This window comes from Notamacropus eugenii, chromosome 1 (genome assembly GCF_028372415.1).
Source record: "Notamacropus eugenii isolate mMacEug1 chromosome 1, mMacEug1.pri_v2, whole genome shotgun sequence".
Taxonomy (NCBI): domain Eukaryota; kingdom Metazoa; phylum Chordata; class Mammalia; order Diprotodontia; family Macropodidae; genus Notamacropus; species Notamacropus eugenii.
In genome coordinates, this window is record NC_092872.1 from 55974223 (window position 1) to 55992149 (window position 17927).

At 39.4% G+C, this 17927-nt stretch overlaps 1 protein-coding gene across 1 annotated transcript; it reads right to left on the reverse strand.

Annotated features, from left to right (window-relative positions):
* Positions 1 to 3807: 3807 nt before the first annotated feature.
* LOC140522709 (zymogen granule membrane protein 16-like) lies at positions 3808 to 14986 on the reverse strand. The gene is made up of 5 exons (XM_072638018.1): positions 14877 to 14986; positions 14168 to 14387; positions 9475 to 9535; positions 5320 to 5431; positions 3808 to 4791 (listed from the first exon to the last, which is right to left on the reverse strand). The coding sequence occupies exons 3-5, from the start codon at positions 9533 to 9535 to the stop codon at positions 4443 to 4445; spliced, it is 522 nt and encodes a 173-aa protein (XP_072494119.1). The 5' UTR covers positions 14168 to 14387; positions 14877 to 14986; the 3' UTR covers positions 3808 to 4442.
* Positions 14987 to 17927: the final 2941 nt, after the last annotated feature.

The window sequence follows — 17927 nt, forward strand, 5'->3', positions numbered from 1 at the left end:
ACAAATATGTTTCTCATTGATCAAGGAGATGAGGGGGAGAATTGAAATAAACAGGTTGATTCTGTATCATTTTTAATTGATCACATTTACAGGTAATTGATTTTGCCCTCTAACTACCCAAGTTAAGGTTCTTTGTCTCTGAACTTAGTTTAGAATTCAACTGGCCTATACCGAGTTAAGTTTAGAAAAGTTAAGTTTAGAAAATTAATCTGCTTCCAATAATTGGCTATCACAAAAAGAGTTAGTATAAATACTTTAGCGTTTATGGGGGCTTTCTTCTTATCAATAGCAGAATTTCTTGGAATATAAGGCTAGTAACAAAGTATCTGGTTCAAAGGTGTAGACATTTCTGTCATTTTACTTACATAATTCCAAATTGTTTTCCAAAATGACTGTACCATTTCAAATGGTATAACACTTAAAGTACAAGTTAACTTTTATAGTACTATTATATTGACACAGCCTAGCCATGAGTATTGAATATTCCTCCAGCTAATTAAGTTGGGTTTTTATGTCTTTGAGGAGTAATTTGTAATTCAATCCAAATGAGTTTTTTTATGGGTCTAGGCAGGTGTGTCCTCAAGTACTTTTTGCATTTTGAATTATTTGGAATATTTCCTTTCCTATTTTTCTTCATGGATTTTGTTATTATATAGAAATGTATTTGATTTTTGAGGTCTTATTTTGTGATTTGTAGCTTTTTTGGAGATATTAATTGTCTCAATAAGCATCTTCTTTCATTCCATATGCTTTTGCAAGTATATCATCATATCATCATCAGGTAGAGATAGTTTTATCTTCTCTTTACCTATTTTTAAAATTTCTTTTTCTTGTCTTATTGCTGTTGCTGATATTTCTAGAACCATATTAAATAATTATGGGGAGAGTAAGCATCCTTGATTCACTCTTGTATTTGTGGGAAAAGGTCACAGTGTATCCGTATTACATATCAAGCTTTTGGTTTTAGATGGATGTTTTGATGATATTAAAAAGATCTCTTTATATCTGTAGTTTGTAGGGGGTTTTGAATAAAAGAGTACTGTATTTTGTTAAAGACTTTTTCTGTTTTTATTAAGATAAAACTATGGTTAAGAATGTTTTGATGTTTAATATTATTATGTTGATTGTTCTCTTCGTGTTGAAACATTCTTACATCCCTAAACCCCACTAGGATATAAGGAATGATTTACTGGGTAAATTATAACCTATTTGACAGGATTTTGTTCAAAATTTTTGAGGAAATATTCATTAATGATATTGACCTATAGTTTCTTTATATGTTTTATTGTTGCCTAATTTAGGTATTAGGACTATATTTGAATCATAAAAGCATTCTGTTAGGGTATTATCTTTCTTTTTTTGCAAATAATTTTTAAAGCATGTGCACTAATCGTTCTTTAAAAATTTATTAGAATTCGTCAATGAATCCATCAGAACCAGGATTTCTTTTTTCCCCGGTGACAGTTCCTTTACAACTAAATCTATTTTTTCCTGTTCAGATTGGGTTATTCTAGATCTGTGTCGGATCATCAGATAGTTTGAATATTTCATGTTTCTGAACATGTTCTACTTCTTTTGTTTTCTCAGTTTTGTTAGCATTTAACAGTGCACAATATGTTTTCATTATTCTTTTATGTCTTCTGGTTTTGCTATGGTTTCACTTCATTCATTTGTCATTTTATTGGTTTAATTTTCTGCCCTCTCCTTTTTAATCAAATTAGATAAAGGCTTATCAATTTTATTAGCTTTGTCTCAAGGAATTAGCCTATTTTATTTATTCTTTGTATTTTTTTCCTTTTTTCTTCTTTAATTTGTAATATCTCTTCTTTTATGTTCATTTTAGGTTTGCACATTTTAAATGGAGCAAGAAGGTGGTGCAGTGGATACAGGACTGGGTCTATAGTCAGGAAGACTGATCTTCTTGAGTTCAAATCTGAATTCAGACTCTTACTAGCTGTGAAAATCTGGGCAAGTCAATTAACCTTACTTGCCTCAGTTCCTCATCTGTAAAATGAGCTGAAACAGGAATTAGCAAACCACTCCAATGTCTTTGCCAAGAAATCCCCAAAAGGAATCAAGAAGAGTTAGCCATGACTAAAATGAAAGAACGGTAACAATTTAAAACTGCATCTTGAGATGATTAATCCTCTTTTTCTATTCTGTTAATTTATAGTTTGTAGAGATAAGATTTTTCACCTGAGAACTGCTTTACCTTGTCCCCAAAAGGTTGGCATGTTATTTCATCATTACCATTCCCTTTCACATAGTTATTAATTATTTCTAAGATTTGTTCTTTGATCGACTCATTATTTAGGATTTCACTGATAAGTGTTTATTTGAATCTTTTTTTTGTTTGAGACCACCAACTCAATGCCTTCTTTTTTTGCTTTATAGTCTATAAAGGATATATTGACTATTTCTGCCTTTTTACATTTGTTTGTAATATCTTTGTTCTCTAATATGTGGTCAATTTTATAAACCTTCCATGTAGTAATGTGAAGTATGCATATACTTTTGTAGTCCTATTTAAAAGATATCATAAGTCTTTTAAATCTAATTTTTTCAGCAATTCATTCAGTTCCATGTTTTCCCTTTTGCTTATCTTTGTTAGCTAAATCCCAAACTGAGAGAGATGCACTGAAGTCTCCTGTCACTATTGTATTACTGTCTGTCTTTTAGCTCAGTTAATATTTCCTTTATGAATTTGGGTGCTAAGGCATTGGAATGTATGAAGTAATTAGTAATACTAGTTCCTTGCCTATGGTTTTTTTCAGTATAATGTAATTTCTTTGTTTATCCTTTTTTGATTTTTGAATTTTTTTTTATTTTGTAAGATAGTGTGATTGCAGCTCCTGCTTTTTTTTCGGTTTGTTTGATTCATAGTAAAAAAAAAAAAACCCTCAGTTTTATTTGATGTATATCTTCTTAAATATGTGTGTACATGTCTGTGTGGATGTGGATGAATGGAGAGATAGATAATCATGTAGGCAACAGACTGTAGGGTTTTCTTTTTATAATCCAATTTGTCACTTTTTTATTTGATTAGGTTGTTTAATCCATTCAGATTTAAAGTTATGAGAGCTAGATTTCAATTTTTCTTCATTTGTCTCAAATATTGGGTTTTTTCAAATTGCCTTTTTACACCTCTTTTGCTGTAAAAGCACTACTAAGTTCTTTCAGTTACTTGAGATTAATCTTCTTCACATTGACCCTATTACCACACAGTCTTACTCCCAATCCCTGATCTCCTGTTTCTTACCCCCTTTCTCTTTGGGGTTATACTTAGTAACTCCTTTTTCTTTTTTCCATTTACCCTCAACAGAGACAACAAGAACTAGATATGTACACAGACTAGGAAAGTCCACAGTCTCTATGACCCAAATATACCCATGTGGCAAAAATGTTGCTGGTCCATTGAAGTCTTCTTGAGAACACACAGCAAACCCCATGCTTATGTTTATAAGCTTTTTAAGTTTGAGGACAAATGCCTTTGAGGGCAGCAAAGAGGCCTCTCAGACTCAGGACATCCAAACCAACAGGAAGCAAATATGGTCCAATAGTCCCTTATGGATGACTATGGGTCCTTCTAAAAGGAGCTGGCCATTGAGGAAAGATTCTTGGGTAGCCAGGAGTAACCTTAGGGCCATTATTTTATTCAGCATTCTGTCTGCCCTTAGTCCCAAGGGCATTTTGTAACAAAGGTTCATCATTTCCCTGCTATTCTGTAACCTTCCCACACCTTAGTCAAGACAGCCTATCCTTCCCAGACAGTTTTCTCTTCAACAGAGTCATCCAAAGACCACACCATAGTTTTGTGAATGCTTTATTAAGAGATTTAAAATATGATTCTTTTTTATTCCAGAAAATTTTCCCTTTTCCCAGAAAGACATAGCCCTAAATCCACCCCAATCACACCCTAAATCAACTCTAGTAAATCCAGCCCCTTTCTGATCCCCTGTTCTGGGCTTAATAGGAGCTCTGTGAGCCAAACCAAAGTCATTTCACAATTTCCTCCCTCCACCTCCTTCTTCCTTGTCTGCTTTCCTAATCCAATTTAGACAAATTTTCTCAAAAACCTATATAAATATTTCTGCAGATATGGATTTTTATAAAGATACATACATATAGATTTGTCTTACATGTTTCATCCCGGCCTAAATACCGGGCTTGTTTCAGGGGCCAATGACTGCCACTGAATTCATGGATGGGTTAACAATTTTACCTAGAGACTATGAGAATTCATGGTTGCATGCAAAGCCTAAAGAATTTTTGGAATCATGATTGTAACCATTATGGCCAGGTACCATATCATTTAAGATGTCAGGCCAATGGATGGGGCTTAAATCATTTTAATTATCTCTACTATCTCCTCTATTCTAGGGAGCTGGGGTTGGGAGAAATGACAATGGCTATGGTTTGGACTACCACCCCCTTTTTCCAAATTATTTTCCTTTAGATGACTGTTTTTTGACAGCTTTGACATCTTTTGGGCCAGATATCCATTCAAATGTAAGTCCTGTTAAGCATGCTGAATCATAACGTCCAAAGATAGAACTCAATGCATCTCCAACTGTTTGGGGTAAAGCGTTGAAGTGATTTGGACCAACTTGGCCAAACTCAAGTTTCCTGCCTTTGTCAGTCACAAAGGTCAGCTGCTGGAGGCAATGTGTCTTGCCATTGCTGCCAGTCACTTGAACAATGGACTCATCTGTGTTCAGGATGACTTCCTGGAGAGTGCCCTGCAGACTACCATGCCTCGGGCTCCATGTAGTCCCATGCTGTACTTGGATGCTAAAACAGAAAACACATCAAATGTCCTGAGAATTAGTTCTAATTCATCATTCCTCATCCTTTAACAGAGATCATGGAAGTTCACAATACCCATTGACAATACATTCCAACAAAAGGTCATCTAACCTGTGCTTGAAAACATCCAATGAGGGGACACTCACTATCCCCCAAGATTGCTGAGTACCAGAGACCTTTCCATTATCTTTCCACTCATGCCATGTACATGGTATCTCACAGCCCCGGTTGAATATTCTCCATCCAGGTCAGACCATGGAAGAATAATAGCAGAACTGAATGTGGTAAGTCTCCCTATCCAACCTTTCCAAAGTCCAACATCACCATACCCCTTCTATGTGCAATCCTATGTATGTGTTAGTGACAGAGAGCAGGATCCAAGTGATGTAACTGGACATGTTCATGATGGCACCAAGGACTCTTCTAGGTGCCTAAATGAATGTATGTATATAAATCCCAAAGGTCCTGTGGGATCATAGGGAAGAGAGAATTTGCTCCTTCAGATCTACTCACCTAGTCAGGTAACCTGATGTTCCAACCTGGACTCGGATTCCGGTGATTTTCTGCCCCTCTTTAGTAAGGACAAAATGGGAGCATCCCTCTGCAATACCTTGGCCTTGGCTTTCTGAAAGAGAAGAAATGAAACAGTATTGTAGTAAGATGTAAAGCCTTACCCAGACTACCTTACCCCCAGGAATATGCATGACTACTAAATGCAAATCAGCTTCATGGCCCTGATGTGGAGATCAGAGGGTCTGTCTGTCAACAGGTGACTAGAGAGTCAACACCCCTCCTCCACACATGCTTTCATTCTTGATCAGTTTCCTGAATGACTCCATTCCTTTTTTATATTCTCTTATCCCTTGGAAATATATTTAAAACTTCCTTTAAAAATTATATTTTTCTGGAGGGCAGAGCCAAGATGATAGAGTGAAAGGAAGGGCTTTCTACAGTTCTGCCCCCAAACCCCTCCAAATACCTGTAAAAATGACTCTAAATAAGTTGTAGAGTTGCAGATCCCACAAAGTGATGGAGTGAAACAAATCTCCAGCCCAGACAGCCTACAGGGTCCACAGAAAGGATCTATCACATCAGGCTGGGAACAGAGCACTGTCCAGCATGGGCTACAGGGGCTGAACTACTGGTAGCTGTGGCAGCTTCCAGACTTCTTAACCGAAAACCAACAAACATCAAAGACTGCATAGAAGATCAGTGAGAGAACTCAGTGAAACCTGATCTGGCTGGGATCCAGCCCCAGCCCTGGGGCAGAGGAGGAAGGAGTGTTGGTATCAGAAGCTGCAGCAACTGCTTTGGAAGCCCTGGACCCACAGATTGTGGGAGACTGAGTGATGGATACAAAGCCCCTGAATTCTGGGACATTATGCCCACTACCACCCCCAACCCCACTGCCAGCAGAGTCGTACCTGGACAAAAAGTTAGAAAGTCAAGTATTGGGCTGGGATCGTGAGCAAAAACCGTAAAAAACCTCTCGACTATAGGATCTTACTTTGGTAACAAACAAGATCAAACCACACCAGAGGAAAACAAAGTCAAAACTCCTACATCAAAAATCTCCAAAAAAAAATATCAATTTGTCTCAGGTCAATTCATATGTGAATATGGGAGAGCTCAAAAAGAACTTTGAAAATCTTTCAAGAATTCAAAAGGGATTTTGAAAAGCAGGTAAGAGAAGTAAAGGAAAAATTGGGAATAGAAATGAGAGTGATGCCAAAAAAACCATGACAAACAAGTCAACAGCTTGCTAAAGGAGACACAAAAAAGTACTGAAGAAAATATCACGTTCAAAAATAAACTAACCCAAATGGCAAATGTGGCCCAAAAAGCTAATGAGGCAAAGAATGCTTTAAAAATAGGATTCACCAAATGGAAAAGGAGATCCAAAAGCTCACTGAAGAAAATAATTCCTTCAAAATTGTAATGGAACAAATGAAGCTAATAACTTTAGGAGAAATCAAAAATATTAAAACTGAACCAAAAGATTGAAAAAAATAGAGGACGAGGTGAAATATCTCCTTGGAAAAACCACTGACCTGGAAAATAGATCCAGGAGAGAAAATTTTAAAATTGTTGGATTACCTGAAAGCCATGATCAAAAAAAAGAGTCTAGACATTATCTTTCAGGAGATTATCAAGGAAAACTGCCCTGATAATTCTAGAACCAGAAGGTAAAACAGGAATTGAAAAAATCCACTGATTTCCTCTGGAAAGAAATCCCCAAAGGAAAACTCCTAGGAATATTGTAGCCAAATTCCAGAGTTCACAGATCAAAGAGAAAATTTTGCCAGTGGCCAGAAAGAAACAATTTGAGTTTTTTGGAAATACAATCAGGATAACACACGATCTAGCAGTTTCTCCATTAAGTTTCTACATTAAAGACTTGGAATATGACATTCCAGAGGTCAAAGGATCTAGGATTAAAACCAAGAATCACCTACCCAGCCAAAGTGAGTATAATACTTCAGGGTGGGAAATGGAATTTCAGTGAAATAGAGGACTTTCAAGTATTGTTGGTGAAAAGAACACAGTTGAATAGAAAGTTTGACTTTCATTTACAAGAATCAAGTGTAGCATGGAAAAGTAAACAGGAAAAAAAATCAAAAAGGACTTATGAAAGTGGAACTGTTTACATTTCTACATGAAGAGATGATGTTTGTAACTCACGAGACCTTGCTTAGTACCAGGGTATTGGAGGAGATAGATAGATAGATAGATAGATAGATAGATAGATAGATAGATAGATAGATAGATAGATAGATAGATTGACAGACAGACAGGTAGGTAGGTAAGTAGGTAGGTAGGTAGGTAGGTAGGTAAATGACAGACAGACAGAAAGACAGACAGACAGACAGATAGATAGCAGAGAGTTAGTTGAAAATGAAAGGATAATATCAAACAAATAAAATTAAGGGGTGAGAGAGGAATATTTGAGAGATGAAGAAAGGGAAAGATAGAATGGGGTAAGTTATCTCACATAAAAGAGGCAAGAAAAAATTTACGCAGTAGAGGTGAGAGAGAATGAGATAATTTTGCTCTCATTGGATTTGGCTGAAGGAGGGAATAACATACACACTCAGTTGGTTATCTTACCTTACAGGAAAGTAAGGAGGAAGAGGATGGGGGGGAGATGATAGAAGGGGGGGCAGATTAGGGAATGGGGTAGTCTGAAGCAAACAGTTCTGAAAATAGACAGGGTCAATGTTGAAAATAGAATAAGTGGGAGGAGGGACAGGATGGAGGGAAATAGAATTAGTCTCACAACATCACTATTATGGAAGTGTTTTGCATAACTACACATGTATAACCTATGTTGAATTGCTTGCCTTCTCAATGAGGGTGAGTGGGGAGGGAAGAAGAAAGAGGATTTGGAATTAAAAGTTTCAAAACCAAATGTTAAAAATTACTTTCACATGCAACTGGGAAATAAGATGTATAGGCAATGGAGTATAGAAATCTATCTTGCCCTACAATAAAGTAAGGAGGAAAGGGATAAAAAGGGGTTGTGATTAAAGGGAGGGCAGACTGTGGGAAGGGATAATCAGAATGCATGCCATATCAGGGTGGTGGGAAGGGGAGAGATGGGGAGAAAATCTGGAACTCAAAATCTTGTGGATATGAATGTTGAAAACTAAAAATAAATGAACACTTAAAAATTATATTTTTCTTCCTGGCATTCCAGTGGAATTTGTGCTCAAGATGTGTTTTTCTCTGAAGATTTACTTATAAAAAAATGACTGAAAGGTCTGACTGGACTATGTCAGCAGTGTCCACAGCCTTTCTATCTATCTTCCTACCCTAGTTTGGGTTGGAAAAATTAATGACTTACTGTGATTTTTAAAATTTCTCACAAAGGACTACATCTGGTGTTTTCTAGGTTCTGTGGAATAGATTGTGGGGAGGGGTACTAGACAGTATCTGCATCTTCCTTTTCTGCCATTTTGGCTTGTCTCTTCAGTTCCTGGCAAATATAACAAAATGAACTTGGGTGGTCTAGGGTGTATAGAGAGAGGGAGTAGAAGGGAAACAGCAGGTGCCAGAACTAATTAGCATCAGTGGAAGAAACAGAAAAGGTAATTGGGGAGCATGTATAAGATTAGAGAATGGTGAATGGAAGAAGTACTGGAGTGAGACAGTAAGGTTGCTTGTACTAGGTCTAAGAGAATGGGCTATGGTCAAGAAAGCTGGCTCAGTTTGGCAAGACTTGAAATCCAAGGTCGTATCCATTACAGAGGAATAGGAGAACAACAGGGCCATGGATCTCAAGTGCTAAGGGAAATGGTGAATTGAAAAGATTAGGCTATTGGCTAATTATTTTTTCATGATTTTGAATGGTCAACTCCCTCTGAAACCTGATATTTGAAGCGTGATCCTGTCGACTGAGTCTTCTCTTTTACATGTAGAATATCCCTAGTTCATTTTACCAGTGAGATGGGTCATAGCAATCTCACCATCCCCCTGTCTCCTGCTCCATGAGGGACATAAGGTGTCCTGTGAGGGAGTAGGAGCCTGGGATTGGAGAAAGCACCTGGACTGCGATCAAGTCTGCTGCCAGCCTTAGGACTATGTACCCTGGCTCATGCCTAATTCTTATTCTAGAAGTCCAAGCAGGATGTGCAGGTTAAAAGTAGAGCTAGATGGCAGAGGACTTACGCTGCTGCAATCCATTGGCTGAGGCTCCAAGGAGGACAAGTGTCAGAAATAGGAACAGCATCTAAAAGGTATAAAGAACCCAAGTGGTTAGCATGTTGTGGGAGTGGATTAAGGGACCAGGAGAGTTTACTATATGCCCATGGCAAAGATGTAGCTACGTTCCTTCTCCACCTAATGAAACCATCCTACATCTGCCTACCCCACCAAAAAAAAAAAAAAGCAAAATATTGGAGAATTTCAGAGTACTGAGATGGGTAAGAATTGAAGACCTATCCCTATGGATATCTAAACAGTGTCTAGAGGCACTATTCCCTTGGGTTCTGCCCTCAAACCTCAGGCTGGACCTATCAACTCTGACATCTCTTACCTTGCCAGGCAGTGTCTTGGTTGTAGGTGACTTCTCTGTGATGATGCCACCCTCAGTTTAGCATTTTATACCTTCACAGTATTGACTCAGGTGCTATTTTAGGCCTTGATGCCAGTCCCCATGCTCTACCTCTTATCCAATGTTCTAGCCATGTTCTTAGGCCATACCAAATCCCAGGACAATGATGGCGATTAGGAAGGGATTACCCAGACTCCTCTCTTTGCCAGTGAACCCAGATGAACAACGTTTGTTTTCCTTGCCTTGCAGCCTAAACAAACAGGAGGGTCTGCTCTGACACTGATCCACAGACCCATTCTGTATGACTTCCTTGCCTCCCTTTGGACCTTCAAAGACCACTGGCCTTCACGGAAGAAACCTGAAGGTTAAGATCTGACCATTTTCATTCTACAGCCTAGAGTGTGAACAGGCATGGATGTCCTTCCCAAAATATCTTAGGCCATTTTATTTATGAAAAGCCTCCTATGCATATAGCACTGTGCTATAGTGCTAGAGATATAAAATATTCAGGTAAACAATCCTATTGGTATAGAGGTAGAAGTTTACAGGAGCTCTTCTCCCACAGATGTTAACCCTCTCCCTTATTCAGAGCCTTTGAAAACTTCCCAGGGAGTTTTACCCTTTACCCCCATCTAATCCAAGAACCATGGTCCCTGGATCTCATCCCTTCCCAGGGCACAAAGACTAACCTATCTCCTTGAAACATTGTACTATATGATCCAAGATCCTTAGTGGGGTCTTGGACTCCAACTGTCAGTGTGAGTCCCAGTGACAAGAGGAGGCATGGGAGTTAAGTTGATTTTACCCCAACTTAGCTATAGCAGGCTGGAGTCCTCAGATGGGAAGAGGGCAGGTCCCCAGGAAGTGGGAAGGATGAAGGGCAGACAATCCCCCTCAGCCTGAAAGGAACTAGATGTGACCAAGCAAAAGCACTGGTGGTAAAAGTAATAATGCTATGGAGAGTCCATTAGTCGACCAGAGTGGAACCATCCCACCCCAGGGACAACAAGGCACATTCTTCCCAGATAACTCAGGATTCCCCCATCCTCAAAACACCTTCAATGATCCATCCATCCCCATTAGCTGTTTTCCCCTAGCTTTCCTGGGCAGCTATGGGACACAATAGATAGAGCACTATGCCTAGAGTCAGGAAGACCTGAGTTCAATTCAACCTCAGAGACTTTCTGTGTGACCCTGGAAAAATCATTTAAACTTTGTCTGGCTCAGTTTCCTCCCAACTATAAAATGGGGGTGATCATAATAGCAACTAACTTTCAGAGTTGTTGTGAGGGCCAAATGAGGTAATACTGGTAAAACTGCCTGGCACGTAGTAGACACTTAGGAAATGCTGCTTCTCTCCCCTCCTCTCTTTTTTTGCTAACCTCTTTGAGAAGGTTGTCTCCAATACACGTGTCCATTTCCTCCATTCTCACTCTCTTCTTAGCTCTCTGACCTCATCATTGATTTGAAATGCTCTCTCCAAAGTTACTAATGATCTCTAAATTGTTGAATCTAAAGGGTTTTTCTCAAGCCTCATCCTTCTTGACCTCTCTGACTTTTTTGATACCGTCAATCACCCTCTTGTTCTTGACGTTGTCTTCTCTTCAGGTTTTAGGGACACTATTCTTTTCTAGTCACCCTTCTGTCTCTCTGACACTCATTAGTCTTCTTTACTGGCTTTTAATCCAGTCCCCATCTTCTGACTATAGATGTCCCCAAAGCTCTTTCTTGGGTCCTCTGCTCTTCTCCCTCTATATTTGTTGTCTTGATGACCTCTTCAGCACCCCTGAATTTAATCACCATCTTTGTTTGTGGTTCTCAAATCTACTTATTAAGCCCTAACCTCTTTTCTGACATCCAGACTGGAACTCCAACTGCCTATTTTATTTCTCCACTTGGATATCCTACAGTCATCTTAAACTCAACATGCCCAGAACTGAACTTATTTTCATTCCCTGCCAATCCATACCTTCTTTCTAACTCCCTCAAAAAGAGTAAGGGTACCACCATCCTCCCGGTCACCAGACTCAAACGACCCAGATTCATCCTTGACTCCTAATTCTCTCTCATCCATCCTATCCACTCTTTTTCCAAGGTTTGTCAATTTAATCTTTATAACATCTCTCCCACATGCCCCCTTCTCTATTACAACAGCCTACTGGTTGGTTTCATTGCCGCCAGTCTCTCCCTACTCTAGCCCATCTTCCACTCAGTTGCAGAAGTCATCCTTTTAAAACATAGCTCTGACCAGATCACACCCCCTGATTCAATAAACCCCAGTGGCTCACTATCACCTCCAAGATCAAACAGAAAATCATCTGACTTTCAAAGTCCTTCATTACCTGTGCTACCCCCATCTTTCCAGTCTTCTTACATCTTACACCCTTCCACCCGGTACTCTGATATAATACTCTGGGATACAATGGCACTCACCTCTTGCTAGTCTTCACACACATGCACACACGCACACACGAGGGCACGCACACACGACACTTCGTCACTTGACTTCAGGAATTTTAACTATCTCTCCCTCATGTTTGAAATTCTCTACATCCTCATCTCTGCCTCTTGAATCCCTTGGCTTCCTTCAAACCCAGATAAAATCTCATTTTTAACAGGAAGCCTTTCCCAATCCCCCTCAAATCTGATTCCTCCCTCCTGCTAATTATGTCTAGTTTATCTTGCAGATAGCATGTCATTAGAGCATTTGTCTCTTTCTCACCAGTTAAACTATCAGCTCCCTGAGAGCAGAAATCTTCTTTTGCCTATCATTGTATCCCCAATGCTTAGCACAGTGGAACATAGTAGACAAATAATAAATGCTTATTAACCATCTGTCTGTCCTCCATTACAGTCACACAAGGACCATACCATCATCTTACACAAGCTTTATTCAATGATTAGAACTGTAATTTTTTTATTCCAGAGGGCTTATCCTTTAACCCTGAAAAGGATTTTCTATGCCCCTCCACCCCAATCATAGCCCAAATCATATCTTATGTTTCCTGCTCCTTCTACTGTCAACCGGATTGAGAGGTACAGTGGCGGGAATGACAATGTTCCTTGATTTGGGGCCTTGGGAGCCAACTGAAGCCCATTGTTACAATATTTTCACCCTTCCCTTTCTGATTCCTCATTCCAGTCCAGGTACCAGAGAAGCAAGAAGTCCAGTCTAATTCTGTAAGAAGTTCACATTTAAAGTTCACATTTTTTAAAACCCTGTCTTCATGTCTAGCTTGATGAACAACATGAAGCTTTCCACTGAATTCCTTAAGGGGTCGTAGTTTTCATCTTGAACATATGAGAACAGAATTGTGTGCTACTGCTTGAAAATTTAAGTGCTAACTCCTGAGGCAAGGATAATTAAGTCTTCAGGCCTGGGACCAGGATTTAGAATATTTGTGGTGTCAAAGATGTCTCCCTCGCTGTTGTAATTATTGTTGTGGTTGTTGATAGATGATGAGCTTTCATTTTAAAAGTGGACCAATGACATCACAGAGTGATGTCTTGTGGTATATCAGCAAATATAATTTTTTATTGCATGTATACAAATCAATTTTGAGGAGTGATTTCCTTGACTTATTGAGTTTTCAGTCAAACTCAATCCCTGATGTGCACATTGACCCAGGTAAGTCATGATGGTGAGTTAGTCATGAGGTGCTGGGTACAGTTTGCATGACTGCCAGTCATTACATTGATGCGCTCTTCTGTCCTCAGAACGGCTTCTTGGAAAGGGCTCGTGGATTACCATATCTAATGCACTGTTCATTCCCATGTCATAAGTGGATGCTAGGAAACATGTCAAAAGATTCAAGAGCTGGTCCTCTTCAAGTCATTTCATCTCTCATCCTTTCACACATCACAGAATCTCACACTTCCCCTCTACAACATCCAAACAAATGGTCATCTAGCTTGAAAATTGACAGAAATGGGAAACTCACTACCTCCCAATGTTTCTGAGTAGTGGAGACCTTTCAATTATCCTTCCAGTCATGACATATAGGTGACAACCTATATCAATCCATATCCATCCCAGATGCCTACTTCCTTTCATTGTACAACAGTCTTCATCCAAGCTCTGATCATGGAAGAATGATAGGAAGATTGAATATTGGTCTAGTATCACCATTCCCTTTATATATGTAATCACAAACACACACACATACACACACTTACACATGTTTTGGAGAGAGAGAGAGAGAGAGAGAGAGAGAGAGAGAGAGAGAGAGAGAGAGAGAGAGAGAGAGAGAGAGAGAAGAGATCAAAGTGAGGGGTATACATTGCCATGCTGAAGATGGTGGAGAATACCTGTCGTGATATTCAAGCGACTGTCAATGTAGGGCTAGGTGGATCACACGAAAGGGACACTTGGCTCCTTCGGAATTATTAGGATCAATCAACAGTCTTACTTAACTAGTCAGGAAACCCAACGTGGATCCAGATTCAGTGACTGACTATTCTTCTCTTGAAATGAGAAAATTAATGTCCTCCTTTTGGCCACAGGTTAGTGTAGGAGAAGAGCATGATTCTGGAATAAAGGAAATTATGCAATATTATACAAGGGAGAAAAACCTCACCCAGAGCATCCCCAGCCCCAGGATCTACAGAGTTTAGGGCAGCCCTACATTCTACTCAAAGGGACTGTCAACAGATGACAAGAGTGTGGAAATATATTTTGCATGATTTTATATTTATCATGGATATCATATTTCTTGCTTTCTCAATGGGTGGAGAAAGAGGTGGAGGGAGGCAGAAAATTTGGAACTGAAAATTTAAAATAATTTTTTAAAAAACAGATGACAGGAAAGTCTGGCAGACCCTTGTAGAAGGAGGCAAGACATTCTCCTAAAAATTCCTTAGGGATTATCTCCAAACACCTCTCTTATTAAGATGCTATGATACTACTATTCCCCTATTGCAGTGATTTCCCCTCCTCCCATGAATCTCTTTGATTGATTCCATTGATTCTTAGACACAGAAATGACTTTTCCAGCCTCCTCTACATCCACCTGCTTACCTTTTGCTAGTGCAGCTTTAGATCTCCTTTCTCAGGAATGTTCAGAAACAGTCAGACTCTGGAGCTCCTCCAAGAATGAATATTGGCTTTCTCAGGATATGAGTTGGTCTAACACAAGAATAATTCTAACTTTTCCCTCTCCTCCCCTCAGCCCCACAAAAAAAGAACCTTGAACTTTCTTCCACTGTTTGCAGAAAGAGCTAGAAAAAGGCATGTGTTTGCTTGCTGTGAATGATGAAGGTTAACTGTGTGTTAAATGGACTTGTTTGGATTTTCAAGGTAATGGTGAAAAATTTTCTATGTCAGTTCTTTTTCTCACTCTCTCACTTTTAGCAAGGGAGTAGAGATAGTTGCTTGGTTGACTGCTGGCATTTTTGTGTAGATAAAGCACTGCAAGCCCTCTCTTATTCTTTCCTTTTGATATTCTTTTCCCTATAAATATATGAATAAAAACTATGTAGACATTTTTTTAAAAAATCTTGCTCCATTTCCCTCAGGAATCCCTGTTGAATTGATGTCCAAGTTGTGTTTTCCATGAAGGCTTTGTTTTTAGATGTTTTGGAGTTATTCTTTTCTGAGTTTGTGTCTTGAATGCAGCTAATCCAATAATAATTCTTTATGCTAGGATAGTTTTGTTTGTTTGCTCATTCTTTCAGCCATACTTTCTGGTTTTGAATTTTTCATCTCCCTACTTCTAGTGGGCAGAAGGGAGGGGGACAGAGGGGAAAATGTCTGGGCCGTGCTTGGTCCTGCTTTGTGATCCCATGTATCCTACTGCTCCTTTCTCTGAGTATTAATTATTGTATTATTTAAGGATCAAAGAGAAAGCTCACTCTGGAGACCTTGGAGCTTTCCTTGCTCTCAAAGTGATCCAATCCAACGTAAAGTGTAATCACTGCCTTCCTTTGTGGTGGGATACTTTTTCCCTTCCTAGTCTGAATTTTGTAAACTCCTGACCTGGGTTGATTTGAGCAACACAACTGTGGGCTTACCTTTGTTGGAGCCCCAGTAGAATGCTGCCTGACTTAACCACCAGACTTTGCTGGGAGGCTCTGCTGGTTCAGAGCCATAGAACTGTAGTTTCTACTTTGGTCTGAGTCATTCCCCTGGTAATCCTGTTGTAAGTTTCATATTGATCTCAGACCTAGAACTAAAACTTCACTCTCCTGCGGGGATCAGAACCACATAGCTGCTGCTGGCTGCTGTTCCTGTTTATTGTCTAATACACAACTTCAGGAACATGATCTTTCCTTGCCCTGGATCTTTGCCTCTAGGGACACATCTTCCTTTTCCATCTACAATGAATCTCTGACTCTCCTCTTGAGTATGAATAACAGACCAGCCAATAGGCACAGCATTAGGACTTCTGACCTGAATGGAAACCTCCAGTGCACAGTAAACAGGCTCTCATTTCAATTTTTAGCTGGAAAGTTCCATACTGGATATTCTTCTGGATCAACTACCCACCCAATGCTCTCTATATGTACTCCAAACCTGGTCTGGGCCAGAAACAGTATTCACTGAATTTTTTCTTATATTTCCTGATAAGTACTCTGTGGGGTAAGTTATTTAGGTCTTTGGGTTATACTGGTTGCTCCTACTCTACCATTTGTCTGGTCTTTCCTTACCCATATAAACGCTGGAAAATACACTTGGAGAGTTTTTGGTATGTGGACAGAGGGAGCAGATGAGAAGATACAGCACATGCAAGAATGAGCTATCCAGTTAAGGGAACATCAACAGAAGAAAAAGAAAAAGTAATTAGAGAGCTATAGAAAGTTAGAACATAGTGAAAGGAAGAAGCCCTGCTGCCAGAAAGCAAGGTCTTTTGGATTGGGACTAAGGGAAGGCACAGGGAAGGTATCTCAGGCCTAAAGTAAGTCCCAAATCCCAGGGTGGGTTGCCTTACAGAAAGAAAAAGGAGCTCATAGGTCATTAGACACAACTACTAAAGGCAATGAAGGCCAAGCCTTTGGTGGAAGAGGAAGTTGTCTGATTGACAAGATTGGTCATTGGTCACTTGCTTTTTTTTCTTGATATTCAATTGACTTCACCCTAAAAAATGGGGAATGTTGTCCTGGGCAGGGGAATCATCAGATACTCCCTGTTCCTCTACTTCTGTTCTCACACACCTACCAAGCAGGAAATTCTTTCTACTGTCTGACTCAAGTCTTAACAAATAGTGGCATTTCTCCAGTAGAAATTTTTGGAACACTTCAGCCTTAACTGCACCTTGCATTTAACTTTCTCTTCCAACAAGATAGAAATTTCTCAGGCCTTTGCTCTACTCATTGTTCTTTTCCCTCATCTCCCATATACAAACCATCTTCAAAACACTCATGGTCTATGATTGACCTCTGTTTGAATCCTCAGTGATGGAGCATTCACTACCAGTAGAGGAAGCCTATTCCATTTTTTTAATAATTCTGATTATAATCAAGTCTCTTTCCACCTTCCCAATATGTTCAGCTCAGATCTCCTTCCATAGACAAAAGAGCTCTTCAACCCATTCATATGTTCCCAGGAAAGTTCCTTAGGAGATTCCAACGTTCTCTGCAAAAGGATAGGAAATAAAGCTCTTAGGGTCCAACTGTGGTACATATTTAGAAGTCACGAATTATAAGCTCCCTGCCTTTCAAAGCAGACAAGTCATCATTGTAGGAACCACTTAGCAGTAACTCCTGTGGGACTGGGAGAATCCCCAGAGCTTAGCTGTCTTCTATTCCCTAAGTCAGTCTGGCCTTCTCCATAACCCACTAGGCCATAGGCTATTAAAGGAAGCTGGCCACCTGAGTTCAAGAGTCTTGTGGAGTATCCCAAGCTCCTTACACTCACAACCAGTTCAAGCCCTCTTTCTGACCCAAAGGGAAAAAAATATGTGGAGTGGAGAGGAGGGAGATTTGTTTATATTATCCAAGAATCCAAGAATCCGAAGGTGTCCAAGCTGGAAAGGACCCCATGAAATCCAATCTCCCAGTCTATGCAAGTTTAACCTTTACAACATTCATGACAAGTGATCCAGTGTCTTTTGAATCTCTAGTGAGGGAAAAA

Bases quoted from the DNA above. Each gene is read 5' to 3' on its own strand.
- LOC140522709 (XM_072638018.1), bottom strand. From the start codon at position 9,535: ATGCTGTTCCTATTTCTGACACTTGTCCTCCTTGGAGCCTCAGCCAAT. The intron at 5,432-9,474 runs GTAAGTCCTCTG...CTTCTCTTTCAG, and splicing joins AGCCAATGGATTGCAGCAGC to AAAGCCAAGGCCAAGGTATT. The intron at 4,792-5,319 runs GTGAGTAGATCT...TTTCTGTTTTAG, and splicing joins ACATCAGGTTACCTGACTAG to CATCCAAGTACAGCATGGGA.